Source organism: Colletotrichum jinshuiense, chromosome 2 (genome assembly GCF_051148585.1).
Source record: "Colletotrichum jinshuiense chromosome 2, complete sequence".
NCBI classification, from domain to species: Eukaryota; Fungi; Ascomycota; class Sordariomycetes; order Glomerellales; family Glomerellaceae; genus Colletotrichum; species Colletotrichum jinshuiense.
This window is the reverse complement of record NC_139309.1, coordinates 3520181-3541791: the sequence shown is the minus strand read 5'-3', so window position 1 is coordinate 3541791 and position 21611 is coordinate 3520181. Positions and strand designations below refer to the sequence as shown.

At 51.1% G+C, this 21611-nt stretch overlaps 4 protein-coding genes across 4 annotated transcripts; 3 read left to right on the top strand and 1 right to left on the bottom strand.

Moving 5' to 3' along the window:
- Positions 1 to 889: 889 nt before the first annotated feature.
- EsH8_II_000933 (S-adenosyl-L-methionine-dependent methyltransferase) lies at positions 890 to 2784 on the top strand (the record flags this gene model as incomplete). The annotated part of the gene is made up of 4 exons (XM_083264231.1): positions 890 to 1139; positions 1231 to 1617; positions 1710 to 1826; positions 1904 to 2784. 4 exons carry the CDS (start codon positions 890 to 892, stop codon positions 2782 to 2784), a joined length of 1635 nt encoding a protein of 544 aa, XP_083121553.1.
- Positions 2785 to 3281: 497 nt separating this feature from the next.
- On the bottom strand, positions 3282 to 6612 carry EsH8_II_000932 (p115 like vesicle tethering protein; the record flags this gene model as incomplete). Its single annotated transcript, XM_083264230.1, has 6 exons — positions 3282 to 3425; positions 3485 to 3595; positions 3656 to 3805; positions 3857 to 4286; positions 4338 to 5575; positions 5632 to 6612. 6 exons carry the CDS (start codon positions 6610 to 6612, stop codon positions 3282 to 3284), a joined length of 3054 nt encoding a protein of 1017 aa, XP_083121552.1.
- A 1094-nt stretch (positions 6613 to 7706) lies between these two features.
- EsH8_II_000931 (uncharacterized protein) lies at positions 7707 to 10894 on the top strand (the record flags this gene model as incomplete). Its single annotated transcript, XM_083264229.1, has 3 exons — positions 7707 to 8016; positions 8106 to 10212; positions 10267 to 10894. 3 exons carry the CDS (start codon positions 7707 to 7709, stop codon positions 10892 to 10894), a joined length of 3045 nt encoding a protein of 1014 aa, XP_083121551.1.
- Positions 10895 to 12394: 1500 nt separating this feature from the next.
- On the top strand, positions 12395 to 21128 carry EsH8_II_000930 (uncharacterized protein; the record flags this gene model as incomplete). Its single annotated transcript, XM_083264228.1, has 15 exons — positions 12395 to 12448; positions 12514 to 14007; positions 14099 to 14448; positions 14515 to 14629; positions 14700 to 16235; positions 16295 to 16454; positions 16525 to 16814; positions 16872 to 17159; positions 17221 to 17592; positions 17656 to 17742; positions 17894 to 18066; positions 18157 to 18833; positions 18917 to 20756; positions 20806 to 21058; positions 21114 to 21128. 15 exons carry the CDS (start codon positions 12395 to 12397, stop codon positions 21126 to 21128), a joined length of 7704 nt encoding a protein of 2567 aa, XP_083121550.1.
- Positions 21129 to 21611: the final 483 nt, after the last annotated feature.

The window sequence follows — 21611 nt, the reverse complement described above, 5'->3', positions numbered from 1 at the left end:
ACGCTTCTCTCTCGTTCGATAGTTTGATTGGTTGGGTGACACAAAATAAAGAAGAACTCGACTATAACATTTTTGTCCTAATGTTGAGGCCAAAACTGATGGGATAAGTGGGCACGAGACAATACTGGCAATGACTGGATTTCTGAACTTGGTTCTCCCCTTCTTTTTCTGACCGCGTTGATTGCAGGGAAGATGCCTCCGCCAGATCTTCCCTCCTGGCTCCTTTCGAGTTGCCGGAGAAAATGCGGCTGTTTGTTTGGTCAGGTCAATTGACCAACCAAAATACGCGGCGATACTAGACTCACTCAGCCAACGCACACACGCACGCACACACACATACACACATACACACAAAAAAAGGAAACGGGGGTGGCGAGGAGGAGAATACATGCATGAATTAAACAATATTCAAGAAAATAAAATTTTGTTGTCATAACCTCCACTAGTGTAGAAACTCGGGTCCAGCCGTGGAAAGCAAGCACTCTGATGGCTTGAGCGATTTGCTATTTGATTTGACTTGGTCTACCTCACACCCGGTTCCCTCGTTCCCATTGGATGACTTGGCTTTTAGAAAGATCCCACCTTTTGATCAGTCAGGGACTTACCTACCTGCACCAGCTTGCTTTAGGCCCCAGCACAGTCCACACGAAACGCTCAGAGGGGGAAAATATCCTCACTTGCTCTCTCGCTCGCTCGCTCGCTCATGCAAGGCCTGGTAATGAAATAAATTTAACCCCCGGAACAAGGAACCGAACAAACACGGATCGATTGGTAACTGCCACTTGCCTCCTATTGATGTTCAGAAAAAGGAACAGCCCGATTTAACAAACCACCCAGAGAAGAAGTAATAAAAAAAGAATAACAATAAAAAGAGCACTCAACCGTCACCATGGCACAGGACGAGCTCAAGGCTAAGGCTCTCGCCGAGTCCGATGTATCATCGGATGGGTCCGATTGGGAAGACGCTGAGCCTGAGGAAGAGGAGACTCTGGCCTACATCTCTTTACTAGATGATGCCGTCTTCCCCGACCTCACCGCAATGCTGCAGCATTGCCGCGAGAAGCACAACTTTGACTTCATCGCCATCCGCCGCCGCCTCGGTCTCGACTTCTTCGGCACTGTCAAGCTCGTCAACTTCGGTGAGTTTAACCTTCAAGGCGATGCATACTCTTCACCAAATCGGCAATCCTCGGATGAAACGAGAAATAAGATACTAACGCGATCTCACAGTTCGCCAACATACTCATGACGGTGCCGCCTTGCCCGAGGCCATCACTGCCGAAGATGTTTCCGATGACCGCTTCCTCAAGCCCGTCATCGAGGACGATGCTTTGATTATGTCCCTCACTGAGTTAGACCTCGACGATGACGAGTCGCCGGGGGGTGCTCAGCAGGCAGCCCAGTCGGCCTCGTCGCGGGAAACTCAACTCGAGGAGGAGCTCGAGAGACTCAAGGCTCAGTTCGCCAATTACCGTACGGCTGTCGAGCAGACACTGGACCAGCGTTGGGGGGACGATGCCGCTCTGGCCCCCAAGAGCGAGAAGCCACGTGATGAAGATGATAAGGGCGTTCGGAAGGACGAGTCCCAGTACTACTGGGAGTCGTACGCCGCCAATGGTACCCCCCCCCCCCCCCCACAACCTTCCCGGCGCCGCCGGTGATGCCCAGTTTACACCTTCACCAGTTTGGCTGCTAACAATGCCACTAAGACATCCACGAGACTATGCTTAAGGACAAAGTCCGAACGGATTCTTACCGCGACTTTGTGTACAACAACAAGGCTCTCTTCAAGGATAAGGTCGTCCTTGATATCGGCTGTGGTACTGGTACGTACTTGAGTCTGAGAATAGTGTTCAAGCCCTGCATTTCCCCTGTCGCCATCTAACATGTTGTCGCGCAACAGGCATCCTGAGCATGTTCTGCGCCAAGGCCGGCGCGAGCAAAGTCTTTGCCGTAGACAAGTCAGACATCATCGACAAAGCCCGGGAGAACGTCTTCAACAACGGGCTTGCCGACAAGGTCACCTGCATTAGGGGCAGAGTCGAAGACATCAGCCTCCCCGTTGACCAGGTCGACATCATCATCAGCGAATGGATGGGCTATTGCCTACTCTACGAGGCCATGCTCAACAGCGTTCTTGTTGCCAGAGACCGCTTCCTGAAGCCCGACGGCCTGATCGCCCCGAGCATTTCTACCATCTGGATGGCTCCCGTCTCGGACCCTGAGTACGTCACCGACTTCATCACCTTCTGGGACGACGTCTATGGCTTCGACATGAAGTCAATGAAAGCAGGCATATACGACGAGGCTCGCATCGAGATCATGCCAGAGGATTGCATCTGCGGCACTCCTTCCCAGATTTCGTACATTGATCTGCATACCGTCAAGATCGAAGACCTTGACTTCGAGGCTCAATGGAAGTCAACGCTGACGAAGGATGTTTCGTCACTGGACGGTTTCTTGACTTGGTTCGACATCTTCTTCACCACTTCTCGCAAAGACACGATCCCGGCGGGCCTTCAAGTCAAGGCTGGTGAAACTAGTGTCAGCCGACCTGGGGAGGTGTCCTTTACCACCGGGCCTTCGGGCCCTGACACCCACTGGAAGCAAGGCTTCTTGATGAGCAAGTACCTCGAAGAGAACATTGGCGTGAAATCTGGAGCCGAGGTCTCTGGTCGCATTGTTTTTAAGGCGCCCGAAAACAATCCTCGCGCGCTGACGATCAGCAACACATGGACTGCGCCAAGCCAGGATACGAAGACACAGCAGTGGAAATTGAGATAATTATAATGCTCTGCTCGGGGAGAGGAGAGCATAGGCCGATAAACACCAGACGTCGCCATTCCCTGCCATCTCACGAAGTTCAAGAGTGGAGGCAGCACGTCGTTGCTGGAGAAAAGTGCTGATCCGCCGCCCGTTTGATGGCCTATTCCGACATCTACGTAATCTGCTTCAGCGTGCGGTGAAATAGTGGGTCACGGCCAGGTTGACATACAAATATCCGACGCATCACAGATGCCGTTCTTTTTCCTGACCTGCTGGTCTTGATACTTCGGTTCGGAAATTTGCAAGTTTGCTCAAGGTAAAGGTTCCAAGGAGCGAGCGAGACTGGCCAGCCGCCCGCCTGGGCTTCCCTAGAGTTAGAAATCTCCAAACTACAGAAAACATGATATCAAGACAAGGAGTGCCCTCACTAAGCTCACTGCATGATTCCAGTTGACCGGCGTGATACGATTGTCGTAGATCGAGATATATAGAGGCGACATCTTGCTTGAAAATGTCTATGCTTTTGTGCTCTTGATATCATCACTCTTCGCGTCGTCATCTTCATCATCGTCATCTTCCTCTCCCTCGTCGTCGCTCTCTTCATCCTCATCTTCATCTTCACCGTCAGAGACGATCTCTCCAAGTTCCTTGAGCTTCGCCTGTGCGTGCGATGAATTAGCCTGAGTGACCAGTATTGCCTGTTGCGAGATTGACAAACCTTGTATTTGGCCACTTTCTCCTCCAGGTCGCCAAATACCATAAGCAAATCGTCAAGCTCGTTTTGTGTTGCTTTCTTTTCTTCTTCGGCTTTCTTGGTGGCCTTATCGCCCTGAGAAACTCGCGTCAGTAAAGACTCATTACTGATCATATCCACATCGGTCATTCTAACCTGAACTCCCCTCTCCTGGGTTTCGCGCAATTCATTCTCGAGTTGCTTGACGCGGGCTTCGGCTTTCATCGCAAGGCTCTGCTGCTCCTCTGCTTTCTTTTCCAGCTCATCTCGGACTGCTTGGATCTCTTGCACCTTCGTCTTCTTGGCCTGCGATGGAGTTAGCGGTCTGTGCAAGACATGGCTTTGCTGCCAGCTTACCTTCATCAGATCGACCTCAAGCCGGCTTATGGTAGCCTTGAGATCCGCCATGTCGGCCTCAGCCCGGTGCCGGACACGGTCGGCATCTGACTCGGCCGTCTTGCGAACTTGCTCCAACTGTTTGCGATACTCCTCCAGCTGGGAAGCCGCTTGCGTTCTGGCCGTCTGTTGAGCGTGGTCCACCTGTGTCTTGAGGTCTTTCTCAAGGGTTGCAACTCGAGCGTCTGCGTTTCTTTGAACTTCATCCAGCTGTTTTCTGTTTTGTTGCTCGAGAGCCGCTACCCGAGAGTCGGCGTTTCTTTGAACTTCTTCCAACTGCCTCTTGTGTTGTTGCTCCATCGATGCCATCTGAGATTCCGTTCTCCTTCGCATCTGCTCATCTTGTTTTTGTTGGTTCTCTTGGAGAGATGTCATCCTATTTTGCAAATTTCTGGTCCAGTTATTAACATATATCCACAGTACAATAGGGGTAAAAGCTTACCGCAGTTCTGAATCGTGCTGTCTTTGCATTCCCTCGTTCACTTGCTTAATTCTCGCCAACTCCATCGCAGTTGTCTCTCGAGTTCGTCGATGATCCGCTTGTTCCTGCCCGAGTTGTCGGCCGATCGTCTCTAGACCGACCTGCGCTTCCTGCAAAGCTTGGTCCTTCTCCGTCAATTGACTTCGTAAAGAGTCGACAAGTTCCCGGGAAACACCCTTCTGAACACCGTTGGAGACCACGGAGATTTCCAGTCCGGGGTCCCGGTCTATACCACGAAGGACTCGGCTGTAGTTATCCTTGAAGAAGTCGACAAACGTAGCATCGAAATAAACGTCAGGCAACTTGCCTGATACTGAGTTGTTGAGTTTCTGAGGTATCACCTCAAAGTCTCTCACCAGCGGATTGCTTCTTAGTTTTGACAGTTTGTCAATGTACCGCTCGCGGCCCATTCGCGAGACGAGGATAGAGTGAAGGTCTGATCGGGAAATAGGCGAGTCCTTCGTCGAAAATTCGTACAGCACGCCCAGGAGCATAGCGCAAAGCCCCTGGACAATGTCACCAGAGGGGTATGGGTGATTCACTGCCTGTATGAGACTCTGGGTGTTGCTTCCTTCCCCAAGAAAGTCATTGACTGCGTCCAAGTCTTCAAATAACCAGCCGAGCAGCAGCATCAAATACCCAACCACCACCCGACTATCCTCCTCGCGATTCAGCCCAGATATCAGATGGGCGGCGATGGTCTGGATGCTCGTGACAACTTCCTCGCCACTATCGGCGTCGCCTTCGGTAACAGCCATGACCAGGCTCTTGGCTTCTGGGTTGTCGAAGACGAGATGCAACATAATGGTGGCAGCAAACCAGCTGCGATAAGGATTAGCCACGGCTGCGTCGGAAAAGGGCCGTAGGAGCACCGTCAGCACGTTGGCCGTCTCGTCAGCCCCTGTGTTATGACCCTCAATTGCCCTCCTTAGGAAATGCAGGCGAATATCGGCATGGTTATAGAAGTACGCCTTGAGACAGTCGCATGCGGACAACCGCAAGTCAAATGCTTCCAGGTCCTGCACGCTGAGGGTGAGGTCCAAGAGGCCATCAATTACGTATACTTTGACAACGCCGTTTGTTGTTTGGACATTTTCTGCCGGCGTATGAGATTCGAGGGGAGAGGGGACTTGAAGCTGGGCGAATCCCTCCTGCAGGCTAGGGTTGCCCTTGATGATGTCGGCACAGGTTACTAGAGCCTGCAGACACAGTCTTAACACGACAGCACAAACTAATTCGACGGGAGACAACCAACCTCTGCCTTGATTGGAAGTTGGGCTACATGGCTAAAGGCCAGTTGGAGGGCGTGGTACAGCAACCCGTGTTGCCAGAAGGCAAGCTGGTTCTGCGGCGTTCCCACGGCCCCTGCTACTAGAAACAGACGAACGACGGCTAGCAGCGCATATATGTTCCGATTGCGCTGGGTTTGCACCCAGGCAGCAATCTCTGCATCCTCCCGCTGGGCCTTTTCTGCACCTTCCAGTAAGACGGCCAAACGACGGATACCACCAGATTCGCGGAACAAGGATTGGTTGGAAGGATTTCTCCTGAGCAGATTTGCGACTAGAATCAAACAATCCTCCACAACGCGGTCTCCTTCGGGTAGTGCGCCTTCCGAGGTGATGATGCCGAAGAGACGATCAAAGGCGTTCTCGAAGGCTACCAGCTTCTGAATGTCGGTCGACGAGGGGGTGAGATAGGTAAGAAGAGTGATGGCTTCGTTTCTAACGGCTTCACGGTTGTCGTCGAGAACAGCAACCAAACGAGAGATACCCAGAGGGGCCGTAAAGACGCACTCTTCTGTGCGCTCCGTTCGGGCAGAGAGGATGGCGGCGAGTAGTTGTAGGGAGTAGAGCCTCGAGTAAAAGTCGGCGCAGTCGAGGAAGTCGAGCAGCAGAGTGATATTCTCCTGGCGCTGGGTGAACTCGTCAGCAAGCCACAGAGCAATCTCTTCCGATGCCTCTGGGCTGTCTTCGTTGGGGCTGAAGAGCATCAGTAACGTCTCAAGAACCACCTTGACGGTATCAACATCTTCGGCATCTTTGCTCAGACTACCTATAAGGCTGCGAAGGGCCCCAGAAGCAACAGAAGCAGGGAAGTCCTTGGCAAAGCTGCGCAGGCCGAGTATGGCAGCACGACGATCTTCAAGGAGAGTGGCCGAACTCAGACGGCCGCTCAGTACCGTGATGGTCTCGCCGACCGACTGTTTTGCCGGAGCCGTGGAAATGGAAAACATGCTGTTTCGTCAAGCGCCAGCCATTGAGAGCTACAGCATTTCCATGGGCGAGAATAAAGAGTCAGAGGCAGCAGGAAAGCAGAAGTAGTCAGGGAAGATCATGAGATCGATCAGGGTACGCCTCTGTTGGCCGAGAGCTTTAATCCGTCGCATATTAACGAATAGGTGTACTTTAACAGCTGCATGCGCCGATTAAGGGGTAGGGGCTCCCACATGCAACTATCCGCCTGGATCGGAGCATATGTAGTACGATATGGTAACATACCTTTCCACCCCGATACTGCAATACGCCAAATGTACATTTGCTGAGGTAAGGCCGCTGATTGGATATATTGGATACGTGAGGCAGCACGGATACGGTACTCAACATGCCTTCCCTTAAGTCATCGCCGGGGGTCGCACGTCCTGCAGAGCCTTGCTAGTCCCTTGGTGCAAAAGCCGATCCGCACAGTGCGCCATCGGGCAATTTTAGGAAGTTTCTGCTTCAGAACTGCGTCTATCTATGGTCGCAATGCTAGTGGCTTGCACAGTACACAAACTCAGGTCGCGCTTCTGTGGAGACATTGACAATGGAGGACTACCTATTACGCAGTAATGTGCTTGCTGACTTTAGCGCCTGCAAATTATCTTAGGATTTACCTTGCGTAAGGTTCGCAAGCAGACGTGAATCTTCCCAACACACCAATCCTCATCCAAGAGGATTTTACTCAATCGAGACAAATCTTGGGCTGACACTCCTGGCGTCACTAGCTGCCCACATTTACGCAAGGCAGCGCACTGCTTCCAACCTTCGTCGCATTCTCGTATTGGCACAACTCTAGGCGATTCAATCCCAAGTCCGTTTTTTGCCTTCTACCTCGACCTGCGACCGTGCTGAACATTGTTTCGCCTGACTACTACCAGAGTAGATCTCGGAGAGTTATAGAGCCAGAGCATTCATGCGCCATTCGCCTATCGCGCAAACTTCCTACCGCGATACGAGAGCGTGGTTCTCGCTTCGTCATTCCTTTGCGCTCCAACGAGGAGAGAATCTTCAAAATCTTCACTTAAGCGTCGGTCTTTCATTATAGTTTTCTTCTCAAACATACGTTAAGATGGGTATTCCGGCTGCTTTCCGATGGCTATCCAACAAATACCCGAAGATCATCTCGCCTGTGATCGAGGAGCAACCTGTGAAGATGGAAGATGGTTCTGAAATACCAATTGACACGACGGGGCCCAATCCAAACGGGGAGGAGCTCGACAACCTGTATCTCGATATGAACGGTATCGTTCACCCTTGTTCTCATCCAGAGGATCGTCCTGCTCCCAAGGACGAAGAGGAGATGATGCTTGAGGTTTTCAGGTACACGGATCGTGTTGTCAACATGGTTCGGCCGCGAAAAATGCTTATGATTGCCGTCGGTTAGTTATCACAACCCCCCTCACCAATTTCTTTTTCGTCTTCTTCCGTTTTCTATCTCCAGGGTTCTTAGCTAACTTGAAATTTTAAGACGGTGTTGCACCTCGTGCCAAGATGAACCAACAACGCTCTCGTCGATTCCGATCCGCACAGGAAGCTCAGCAGAAGGAGGAGGATAAACAAGAGCTTATGAAGTTGCTGAAGCAGCAGAATGGAGGCGTCGTCACCGATGACACCCTCGAAAGTGTCACGAAGAAGGCGTTTGACTCAAACTCCATCACTCCTGGTACTCCGTTCATGGATATCTTGGCTGCTAGCTTGAGATATTGGTGCGCGTACAAGCTCAGTACGGATCCGGCCTGGGCACGACTCAAAATCATAATATCTGATGCGACAGTCCCAGGTGAGGGTGAGCACAAGATCATGTCCTTTGTGCGCTCTCAGCGCATCTCCCCCGACTATGACCCGAACACGCGTCATGTTATTTACGGACTTGACGCTGATTTGATCATGCTTGGTCTGGCAACTCACGAGCCCCATTTCCGCGTTCTGCGTGAGGATGTCTTCTTCCAAGACAGCAAGGCCAGGATGTGCAAGCTGTGTGGGCAGAAAGGCCACGAAGCTCGCGCCTGTCGGGGAGAAGCTAAGGCGAAAGTTGGCGAATTTGACGAACAGGAAAAGAATCTTACCCTCAAGCCCTTCATCTGGCTTCACGTCTCTATTCTTCGGGAGTATCTGGCCGTAGAGCTCAATGTCCCAGGTCTACCATTCCGCTTCGATTTGGAAAGAGCCATCGACGACTGGATATTCATGTGCTGTTTTGTGGGCAATGACTTTTTGCCTCACTTGCCTGCACTTGAGATTCGAGAAAACGGAATCGACACCTTGATAGCGATCTGGAAGGACAACTTGCCGTTTATGGGCGGCTACGTCACGAAGGATGGCCATGTCGATCTCGGTCGGGCGCAGTTAATTCTGAATGGGTTAGCGAAGCAAGAGGACGCCATCTTCAAGAGAAGAAAAGAGACCGAGGATCGCAGAGAGGCCAATGCCAAGCGCCGAAAGCTCCAAGAAGAGCGTAACCCCAGATTCGCTCGGCCAAAGCAGGTTGACAATGCGGCTTCGGGCTTGGCCCTCTTTCCGGCTGCCGGAGGCCCCAATGGCATCACCCACGACATGGTTGTTGGTCGATCCTCTAACATGAACGCCAACACTGCCAATAAAAGCGCAGCAAGCGCTATTCGGGACCAAATCAAAGGCATGATGTCCAAGAGTGAGCCTGGTCAGGCAACAGACCCTAGCCAAACTGCAAAGGATGAGGCGCCAAGCACCCTGGACCAGAAATCCGTGCTTGGCAAACGCAAGGCCGGCGACGTACCGGAACAGACCGACTCCACACCCACCAACGCGACGGGTCCAAACACATCGTCTGCTGCTGAGGAAGCTGCGGTAGACCACGTCAGGATGTGGGAGGATGGCTATGCCGATCGGTACTACGAACAAAAGTTTCATGTCGATCGCAAAGACCTCGAGTTCCGCCATAAGGTTGCCAGGGCCTATGTTGAGGGCCTGTCCTGGGTTCTACTTTACTATTTCCAGGGGTGTCCTTCGTGGGAGTGGTACTACCCGTATCATTACGCTCCTTTCGCTGCAGACTTTGTCGATCTTGACAAGATGGATGTCCATTTCGAAAAGGGCCGCATCTCGAGGCCGTTTGAGCAGCTGATGAGTGTGCTGCCAGCCGCTTCTCGGCATGCAATTCCCGAAATATTTCACGACCTCATGTTGAACGAAGATAGTGAAGTCATTGATTTCTACCCGACTGACTTCGAGATCGACTTGAACGGGAAAAAGATGGCGTGGCAGGGGGTAGCTCTATTGCCATTTATCGATATGCCGAGGCTACTGTCCGCCGTTGAACAAAAGTATCCTCTGCTGAGTACGGCAGATCAAGCACGGAATAGCGTGGGCAGGGATGTGTTACTTCTGTCAGATGCCCACCACGAGTTGTACGATGAGATTACGACCAGTTTCTACTCGAAGAAGCAAGGGGCCCCGACGCTTAAGCTCAACCCACGGACCAGCGACGGCTTGGCTGGTATGATTGAGAAGATTCCCGAGTATCTGCCCCATGGAGAGTTGGTATATCCTTTGGAGCGCGGAGGGATGCCGAGCATCGACTATGATAGGTCTCTCAGGTACGTCAGATGCAATCGTTGAGGTTTTTGAGGCGTAGACTGACTTTAATCTAGGGTTTGGTACTCCTTCCCAGAGAGCTCACATCCTCATAAGTCAATGCTACTTCGGGGTGTCAAGCCTCCAGCTCCAGCGCTTGACCGCAATGACATTGAGATACTTAAAGGAAAGTCTTCCCGATCCGGACGGGGCTACGGCGGTGCACCCTTCGGACGCGGTGGGCATAATGATGGCGGCCGGAGGGAACACTTCAGCTACGCTTCTAATGGCGGCAACGGGCGCCAAGACCGGCCGCCTTCGCATTCGGGCAATGGCAATTATGGACGACACGGATATCAGCCGCCTGGACCACCACCGGTCCAATCATCCTGGCAGCCACCTCCCCCGGGTCATCCTGGTTTCGGCATGGGCCTTCCGCCCCCACCGCCGCCAGGAGGGTATGCAAACGATGGGCGGGGACCAAACGGGCCTTACCGCGGAGGCGGAGGCGGAGGCGTAGCGGGATACGGTCAGCAACAAAACTACGGGCCACCGCCACCGGGACCCAACTCTCAATACAGCGGTCCTGATGGAGGCCGGCGAGGAGGGCGAGGGGGCTACCAGGGACGCGGTGGTTACGGCGGAGGGCGCGGTGGTGGCTACGGCGGCGGTGGGTATGGCGGCGGGCGCAACAACTACCGGTAGATGATATGAGAGGTCCTGACTCGCAACGATGGCTCTGACGGGATTATTTCAAGGCACGATATTGACGCAAGGGGCGGAAAGCAAAAAGGCACTGATTAGTTTTCATGTAAAAGTAGTGCAAGTAGGCAAGAGCTAGTGGTAACAACAGCTCGCCAAACAGTTGTTGCTGAAGAATGGGCCACACTGTGTCGCTTGGATAAGGCATATATATACAGTGGCTGTCTAAAGGTGGTGTGCTCCTCTTGAAAATTTGCCGGTTCTCGCAGCCTCACTCGGATTGACGCTTCATTGAAAAATTTGGATGTGTCTCGTAAGACATGCCGATGCATCTTTGGCAAGGATTTCAGGCGTCATGAGCTGTGCAGGTAGAAATGTGGCTGAATTGCTTCGCATGTTGGTGAGGTAGTTAGGTATCTCGTCTGTAGCGTAAAAAGTAAATGTAGGGAGGCTTTGACGCCTCGGCCGAGTCGGAATATTAGCGGAGCTCTAAGGAGCTGAATGTAACTGAATCCCTAATAATTGCCATGTAATGTAGCATAATAATTAGCTAGTGTTGATACCCAAGGCGGGCTGCCCCTGCCGGCACTCGAACTCAGTTCCAGGGACGTGCCTACACGTGTAGCACAATGTTCGTTTAGCGCGTTTGGGGACAGGTTGACGGGCCTAGCTCATCAGTGCCAGACCAATTGTCCCACACCATCTTCCCCTCACTTGCAATGTACTCCTCAGCGTGCCGAAAATAGTTAGATAATTAGCCTTTGGAGTTGAGCTCAGCTAGTTTCCTTTGGGTACCTTACCTTAATTCCTGTCAGTCGGTATTTCAGTGCATCGGCGGGAGAGAGAGCCTTGGCATCCCACACACCACATCTCACCTCTCACTTAGCACTACGCGCTACATAATAGTACCTACCTACCTACCATACCGACCTTGCCTGCTACCTGAGCTCAAGGTACGCCACGGGTCAAACGTTGTTGCTTTTGTCCTTTGCTTCCCTTTGCCTCTCTTTCTCTCCCTCTTGCCTCCCGTCCTCTCTCGGGACGGGATCCTCCAAATTACATTTTCCGCGGCAGTTCCCCTCCACCCACCGACCCCACCGCACGTACCCGACGGTACCTTACCTCAAGTGGCACCGCCTTCGCTGTAGTCTGTTTGCGTGCATTGCTGAGAGCGCGCCATCCATCACCACAGCTTCAACTCAATATTTCAGCCCACACACGCTCATCAACACCGCCAGGGAGAGAGTTGCTCTCCATTCCCGGTCTCGTCACTATCCCATTTCTTTGCTGCGCTCCGCACCGCTGGCTCTGGCGACACGTCAATTGGGCACATACGAACCGACGCTTGCCTCCGCTTCTACACTTTTGTCTCCTGCACCCGTTGTAGCCTCCATTCGATCCCCTCTCGCGATACTCGACAAAGCCTCGGTCCAGGCAGGACGAAGGAGCAAAACACAGGGCGGGCACATGCGGTCATGAGCCCTATCTTTTTGGAGCGCAGAAATGAATGGCGATGCTGGTCTCGTCGGCTGCCTGGTCGATAGGCTCGCCACCAGGGTAAGTCAAACATGAACATGCCGTATGCCTTTCTCTTGGCTGACGCTAATGCTTGCTTGTTGCAGCTCCCCCACAGGACAGGAACCCACGGCCAGGAGCTTCAACAGGATGACATCGTTCTCATCACGAGGTCCACCCTCGTAAAGATTAGCACTACTGCTGTCGCCTTTGTCCTAGACTCTCTTGTCGCTCTCCTCGAAGACATAATACGAAACTACAAGGGCCTTCCCCCGCCTACCCATCCGCCTCATGTTCTCCTTTCCGAGGTATACGTGCTGGCCTTAGCCGCCGACTGCTGTACTGCCCATTGGGACCATGTCAAGTCCCAGGGTCCGCGCCAACTTGCTGCCGAACCCAATGCGCGCCGCCCCACGCCCGCACACGTTCCTGAGCCCTTGGACGAGGCCCTCGTCAACCGCGTCTTCGAGTTGGTGAAATGGCTCGTCGAACCCATACCCGAAGGCTACATTCTGCCTTCGTCCACCATCCTCGACGACACGCCGAGACACGCTGATTCCGTTTCTCGCTCCACGAGCGGCCTCGTCTCGCCACTGCTAGTTGATGCCGATGCGCTCGAGGACGAGGTCCCGCCTATCGATCAGCTCGCCGTTTTGGAGCCCTGCGTAAGGGTCATTGTTGAATACGTTACAGCTTCTACCTGGCCCGCCTCCTTTGACTACTTTAGGAACGTTGTCTACAATGTCCGTACCGCTGCCGTTGTGCAGGCCGCCCCTGGCCAGTCAGCTGCTACCCCGGATGATGACAAGGCTGCCCTAGCAGTGCTCAAGATTTTGTCCTTCTTCTGGGTTGACGCTCAGAAGCTGGGTCTCATCATTCAGGAAATATGTTCCAGTTTCCTACATTTCCGCAAATCCTTCCAAAGTACGGTTGCTGTTGTTGCTCCCTTGCTCATCACCAGGTGGTTAGACCGATATCCCCATGAGTTTGTGCAGCAACACACTCTACACAAGCGCCTTGATGGCGGCGCTGACACTCTATTCGATATGACGCAGACCGTTGTTGACAACGGTCGGAAGAAAGGGATGCTCTATCCTCTGCAAACCACTCTAATGTTCCTTCTCCCCGACGTTTTCGAGGTCGCTAGTAATCTCCGCGAGGCTAAGAGTAGCAGTATGGCCAAGAAGGTCGGGTTTTTGGACAACCTAAGAAAAGCACTCAGAAACAAGAATGAGCTGGCCGCCTACTCTCTGGTCTCTCTACTAAGGGCCTCGCGCCACTTCGTCGCTGAAGACGACGCCGCTTTAGTAAGCTACGCTATGGACGTGCAAGACGAGGTTCGGGAGGCCGTATTTCGCCGGGGCAACGACGCTTCCATGTTTGACCAGGATTTGATGACAGCAGCTTTCGTGAGCCTCGCCGAACTAAGTCCGGACAGCTGTGTCGACTCTCTTAATCAGTCATACCTTGGTCTGTCTTCGCCGCAGGCGTTCAAGACTGCCGTCGTGCAAGGCTGCCGTTACTTCGCCCGACAAAGCGACTCGCACGTTTATGAGCAACTGTTTTCAGTTGCTGGGCCATTTATGCGTACCCAACTTAAGGTATGTTGCGTCAGATGCTCCTCCTTCATCTCCATTAGACCTATGTTCCTTGCCGTCAGCTTGTAGGCTCAATTTAGTGACCAAGTCGCAGGCCGTTGCAGACTTATCAACAGAATCCACCGCCGTAGCTCTTGCGCTACCACGCCGCGACTCAAATCTTCATTCGTCTACAAATATGGCATGCGATGTCCTCAAGTTTTTGGATGCTTCGCCTCGTTCTCTTTTCGGTGGGGAGGCGCAGGGAGTACCCGCAGCTGACGCCGCCGAAGAGGATGTATTTTTGTCATTCTTGTCGTGTGTTGTATCCGCCAACCCTACGATCCGCAAACTTGCCACTGGTGTTGCGAAGCGCCTCTTCTCCGATGGATCCATACTCGACCCCCTCCGCTCTCATGGTAGACTAGGTTCTGCATCGCTCAAGAGGGAGTTTTGGAGACGCAGGTAGGACGACTGCGGCATCCCCGTGCTTAGCCTTTTATGGTCCATGAAGCTAACGTGCCTGGGCAGCTCCCTGGTTCTGCTTAACATGTGTAATCAAGTGACATCTGACGGAGATGGTCCAGAGATCAAGGCCATTCATGAATATCTCGGGGCTCGAAAATTTCTATTGGCTTCGCTACGCGTAAGTCGAATCTGCTTGGTTCATCCTGTCTTCTACAACATCAAACTGACAAGTAATGATTCGCTGCCAGGAACTTTCGGACCTGCCTGAGGGTGTTCCTGAACTAGAGGCTGCCTCCTCCAGACTCGAGACAACTCTGCTTGTGTCACTGTGCTCTGCCGATGTTGAGACTTGCCAGACAGTTACTTCGTGCATAGGGCTTTTCTTTGAGGAAAACAATCTTGTCGACATTACCTCGGATGCTGCCAAGGGGTTTGCCACATTACTGCGGAATGGCGAGGTTTACGGCGAGATCGCTTCTCGGGCTTTTCGGTTCACCGGGCTCGTGGCCTTTCAAAAGAGGATTCGCGGCTTGCTCCGTCGGTTGCAGTATCCCACGAACGGCATTCTCTCCTCCTGGGAATACGGCTTCGAAAGATGGCTCCTCCTATCCAGAGAAGTTTCCATGACCCCCGTCGACGCAGTAGATGAGAGAACCCTGACTGAGTGGAGAAATTACTCTGGTTTCCTTGCGTCACTTGGAGGAATTTGCACGGCGAACCAAGCAATTATTCTTGAGGAGCCTGCTATTGGCGGCTTGAGGTGGATTGACAGACTCTCATCAGAGAACCATGAAGAACCCTTGTTGAGCAGATACCTAAAGTTGAGTATTCAGCTTCTAGGCTGTGCGAGCGTTAGGATCAGAGAAGCCACCAGAGAGGTTCTATCCAGTGAGGTCTCATCCACACTTTATCAGTCCCTTTTCAAAGCTCTCGAGTCCGAGCTTGAAGTCCTGTTCACAGGGGCACTGGCACCGAGCGACAAAGCGCAGGATGTTGAAATCATATTTGCTGAGCAGGCCATTTCGCTCTTGAAGGCGTTGGTTGAGCGTCTCGAGAGCCCTTCAGATCTAGGTGCCGCCTCTGCTATACACCTAGGCGCTCTAGCTCTCAACTTTGCCAAGTTTCTTGACGGTGTCAGTGACAGCACCAATACCCTGCGGGTCAAGATCAAGGTCTGCCAGCTGTGCGAGGCCGTTACGAAGAGGAAAGAGCACTTGAACCTTAGGGACGACGTGCGAATCAGGAATCAGCTCCTTGAGTACATCTTCGGCTGGATTGCTCGGCCTCGATCCCCACGCCTTGACTCAACCGCCAGCTCAGGCGTCCGCCTGGATGAGGTCGTGAGGGTGCAAAAGGATCTTGACAGGGCGTGCCTGAAGTCGTTGGCTGAACTCACTTTTCGTCTTCCGCTACAGCCTGGCGAGGGTCAGACTGATGCTGGGACGAGCGAGCTCAAATCGCAAATGTTTCACACCTATTTTAACCGATTCCTCTCATTGCTCAACCATGAGTCTCCAGAAGGTGTCAGAAATGACCATATGGCAGGCATGTCGAGCCGAGACGAAGGCGGGTCTTCTTCAGAGTTTGCCATCACCATTTTATCGAATCTGCTCAGCGCGAACATCGACGTTGGCCTCAAACACTCTCTCAATATCGGGTACCACGACAATGTCGAAATCCGAACGGCCTTCGTTAAAGTCTTGTACAACATACTCATTCAGGGAACGGAGTTCAGCAACCTGACAGATGCCGCTGTTAGCGAGAAATACGATGAGCTACTCGAGGTTTGTGGACTTCTCTATCCCTATCATTTAGTCGTCGTAATGTCTAACACTATGTCTAGTTATTGACCAAAGACATGACACTAGTGGCCGCCATGAGCGCCGTCTGCCCAAGTAGCGAGGTTGACGAGCTGACTGTCTCTTTGCTTACAATCTTTGAGCATCGTGGCCTCAGCTTTGAGCTGCTAGAAGTTCTTATCAAGCAAGAGATTGAGGAGACAGGTGAGACTACGGTTCTTTCGGTGCATCCCTACAAGCACGTAACTGACCATGCTTGCTTCGTAAAAAAAAGACAACGAATCCGAGATTCTTCGGCGGACCTGTGTAGCGACCAAGATGCTGTCTGTCTATGCCAAATGGAAGGGCCAGCCATATCTCAAAGCAACTCTACAAAAAGTTGTTGAGAGACTGATGCTCACATCCAAGGACTTGGATCTTGAATTGGACCCAGCCAGGGTCAGCTCTACGGATGAACTCCAAAAAAACGCCCTTCAATTGCGCATTGTGGCCAAGGTGTTTATCGATGATATATGTGCATCTTCTTCCAGCATGCCAGCATCATTCCGTAAGATTTGCAACATCGTATGTATTGTAATATTCTGGACTGTTTAAGGATATGCTCTGATACAATTACGCTAGATTTCCGCTGCTGTGCTCCCACGCTTTCAGGAAGCCAAATACACGGCCGTGGGAGCCTTCATTTTCCTCCGGTTCTTTTGCCCGGCCATCGTTGCGCCTGAGGTCGAAGGCTTGGTCACCTCGACACCCTCCAAAGAGATGCGTCGGGGCTTTCTGCTAATTGCAAAGGTCATCCAGAACCTGGCAAACAATGTGCTCTTTGGAGCCAAAGAGCCGTACATGTTTCCCTTGAACGATTTCCTCACCCAAAACATCTACCGGGTCACCACCTTCTTACGCGAGATATCTGTTAGTGGACATGTCCAATCTCCCCTGTAGCGTTTTCTTTCTTCAGTTAACCACGTCCCAGGTGGCTCCCGAGAGCCTCGAAACCCCACCTAGCATAGAGTCGTTCGACTTTGGTTCTTGTGTTGCTCTACATCGGTTTCTGTACGACCACTGGGACCACATGCGGCAAAGGCTCGTTACTCAGGAACGGAAGGATTTTGTGCGATCGCCAGCCGAGGTATCTCGGGGTCGCTCACCGGTCCTTGAACCTCTTCGGAACCTCATCACAAACTTGGGGCCGCCGCCCCTGGCTGTGACTTGGAATAGGCCACAGATATCAACAAACACCCCGCCGTCGTACTCGCGATTCCAAAACTTCATGCTTCGAAATGCTTTCCGAAGTACAGAATCTTTCGTCACTGCCAGGGCCGTATACGACGGAGGCGAGAGCAAGGTACCACCCATCGACCATTATTTGTTGTCCCTCCCGTCACAGAACGCTAATTTGGGCTACCAGGACTCCCTCTCCATAATCTGCATCATCTTACGACACATCGACGCCGAAAACATCGACTACGATACACTTTTGTATTGTTATCTGAAGGTATGGTCTGCAATGACACAATCCAAACCCACATGATTAAGCCAACACGCCTCTAAATCCTATGTTCTACCACTATGAACATACGAACATACTTCTCAGGCTCTGCCTGCATTAATGTCGCTGGCCGACTCGGATTGCTGACTGCTCTTAGATTGCAAGTCGTCTGTGGCATAAGCCCTTTGGTCTGCTTATCGACGCCACGTGCTACAATGGTCAAAATGAACCCCAGGATGAGCTATTCAAGAAACTCGAACTTCTCACACCCGTGGAGTTGTCCAGAAATCTTGTCAGGGTCTATGTGTACAACATGAACAGCGCATTCAGGTAAGAGTAGAATGAATGGTGACAAGATAAGCGGGAAGCATCATTTCTATGATGCTGTCAACATGGGTGGTATATACTTACATGCGGCAGGAAATGTTTCCGGAGGCTTCTCCGAGTGTCTGCAAAGAGCGACAACAGCGTATTTAACCCCAAAAACGTCGACTATCATTTGATTGGTAGTCTCCAAGACCTGCAAGCGCACTTCCACCTTAGCCAACTTCACCTCCCCAAGGAAACTATAAGCGTGGTAACGGATACTCGCTACGTATTTCAGCCTATCACCCGACTTTCCAAGACGAAGGGCAAGATCGAGGTTGTCATCAAGGTCGGTAGTCAGTTTGTACAAGTTACAACAACCAAGAAGCAGGAGGTGTTTCCTGGCTACAGGCTGAGCACGACTGTGAATGACATATTCCGACTCGGGGAAGTGGAGGAAGCACCCACATCGATACAGACGGAAGACGACTCGGCTTTCGGCCTGCGTGCGGACAATGGCAAAATTGTCATGTACTTCACCAGCCCTAAAAAGACTGACGTGCTCCAAACGATCCGTGGAGCAAAGGCCAAATATGGCAAGGATACGAGAGCGCACAAGGCATATGAGCGACTGATTCGTCCGCAGGACGTTCCGGGGACTCTGCTCAATCTCGCCTTGACAAACTTGTCAAGCTCTGACCACGTACTGAGGCTCTCATCTTACAACCTTCTTGGGGCCCTCTGCAAGGCATTCAAATTTGGCGCATCATCGAATTTGATGTGCACCAAAGGTAAGCTGTTCTCGCTGCGGCCACACCACTCCTATCCTTGCCGAACCTCTATGGAAGATGCTGCTGCTAACAGGTCATTGTAGACGTATCTGTGCCAATGGATCCATCCCATTTCATCATCAAGATCAGCAGACAGCTGGCGACATCTGAACCGCAGTTGACGTTTGACTTCTTGACCGAATTCTTTGTCGGATGGGAAACTTTCACAGAGGAGCAAAAACCACTAAGTCTCGCATACATGGCACCTTGGTTGCCCGGGCTGCGAACAGCAGTTCTGGCGAACGAACCTGACGCTGAGAAGGGGAAGGAGAAGATCGCAGCGCTCTTCCGAAAACTCATCGACGTGGCGATGTCTGACCATTCTTTGACTTACACACTGGAGCAGGTCATTTGGCCAGCCATTTACCAAGACGAGACAATACTTGACATCTTCCTCGAGGAGCTTATGAAGGCAGCGTTAACTTTTGGCTTTTCTGAAGAACCCATGGAGGCTCTGTCTGCCATAGTCTCGGGCATGGGTAGTATCACGCTACGTGGCAAGGTAATATCCCGGTTGCGCAAGGCGCTGAATCGATCATCCCTCCGCCCCACGAAATACCTGCCTGACAATGCAGTATGGGCCGAGATTTGTGTCTTGCTACACTTCTGTCTATCATTGTCATTTGACAATGGGGTTCAGTCCCAGCTATATCTGCCCGAGATCTTCCACATCGTTACCATATTGGCCAATACAGGCGCTCCGGAGGTACGCTTATTGGTGCACAGACTACTGGTGAACACGATTCATGCCGCTTGTACTTCGTTCAACCTTGACGACACCCGATACAACAAGCTCAGGGGAAGTTTAGACTTCCTTAGTGAACCTAGAAGCGAGATATTCTCAACGGCGACTCCGTTTCTGCGCGACGGAGCTTCCATGTCAACGACACAGGACTCTGGGCCTTCGCTAGCTGCCACCGAGAACTTAGCGGCCCTGTTATTCGAGGTCTGCTCAGTGGCCGCACCTTCTGTTGACATATCCAATGCATGGAGGTCACGCTGGATGAGTCTGGTTGCCAGCACTGCTTTTCAGAACAACCCAGCAATCCAGCCGCGGGCCTTTGCTGTCATGGGCTGTTTGGCGCGGGAGGAGGTGGACGATGATCTGCTGTATCAAGTTCTTGTAGCATTGCGGAACAGCGTCGGCCGGTTGGGTGACGATACCAACAGCGACATGCTCATCTCAATTGTCACATCCTTATCCAAGATGATGGCGAAGCTACCTTCGGCATCACGATACGGCCTGCAACTATTCTGGCTGGCCATTTCCCTCTTACGACTGGTGCCCCCGGCACTGTTTAATTGCACGGCCCAGTTCTTGGAGGCCGTCATGACCAATATCAGCACGGTTGGGGACTTGAGGGGCGACAAGATGGGCCCTCTACTGCTGCAAGGCCGAGTTCAGCTGGAAGAAGCTGCTCTGCCTCTAGATGAGGCATATGGGATTCACTTCACGCACGAAAATTTTCATTTCGCCGTTTGCGCCTGCCTCGCTCGCGGTCTCGCCGACACAACGACGAAAACGAATGCCATGAGAGTGTTATCGGCGTTCTTGGACATGGCCGGCAATCCTGCTGGAGATGCTGACAAGCCATCTGATGATATCTCTAGATCGCCATACATGGCCCTCATCCTAGCACGAACTGTCGGGAGTGAGGAGCTTAAGGACAGTTTGTGGCTAGCAGGAATCAATCCCTTCATTTTGGGACATGACACCGGGACGCATAGGTATCAGGATCTCAGCGGCATGAAGGACAAGGATCTTCTGTTGAACACCGCAATCGAGTTAATTGACTTCCAATATTTGGAGGATGCGCTGCAGAACCGGACGCTCCGTTGGTTGACGGAGCTTGCAACAGCCAGGCCGGCCGTTATCATGCACCTGTAAGTTCATTTGCTTTGTAATAATGATTTCCAACTGAACTTGCCGTAGGTGTGGGCCCATTGTGTCGATTCTAGATGAGGTTTTACTGCACTGTCAGAATTCATCTACACTGGAGTCTGCCCAATCTCTTCTTTACGCCCTTACTTCAAACTCCAAGTTCAGTACGGCACTGGAGTCCACGACAGTATTGAACGAGATACTTGAAGATATGGGTTTTAGCGGACTGTGGCGTTCATGCTCATTTAACTTCAGCCAAGACCAAGATAGAAAATGCTTTATTTTAACAGAAAAGCTAATTGAAGTAAGTTAATTATCTATCTGTAAAATTAGGTGTTTATTACTAATATAATATATAGCTAATTATAGTTTAATTAAATACTAGACTTACTACTATATAGTTTAGTTTAAATAAAATATTTTAATATAATGTTTTCTATTTTTATAAGTTGTAATAATATATATATATTAAAAAAATATCGTTCTTTTAATTACTTAATATGTTTTATTTAAATATAACATAAACATATATTAGATAATTTAAAAGTAATACATTATATATTAAACTAATTTGTAATATTATAATAGTGAAATTTATACTAGTTAATATATAGCTATACTACCTAACTATAAAAACTTTAAAGTAAAGAAGAAAGAAATATATTTATAAGGCTAGGTTAGATAATAAAGCTTTAGTAGGTAATTCTAGCTGTAGATTCTAGTTATATAATTTACTATAACTTATATAGTTTTCTACTTGTTCTATATACTAAATTATACTAATACTATAATAATAGCTTATAATATAAACATTAAATATAAATATATTAATTTAGTTTAATATAATATAAAATTAC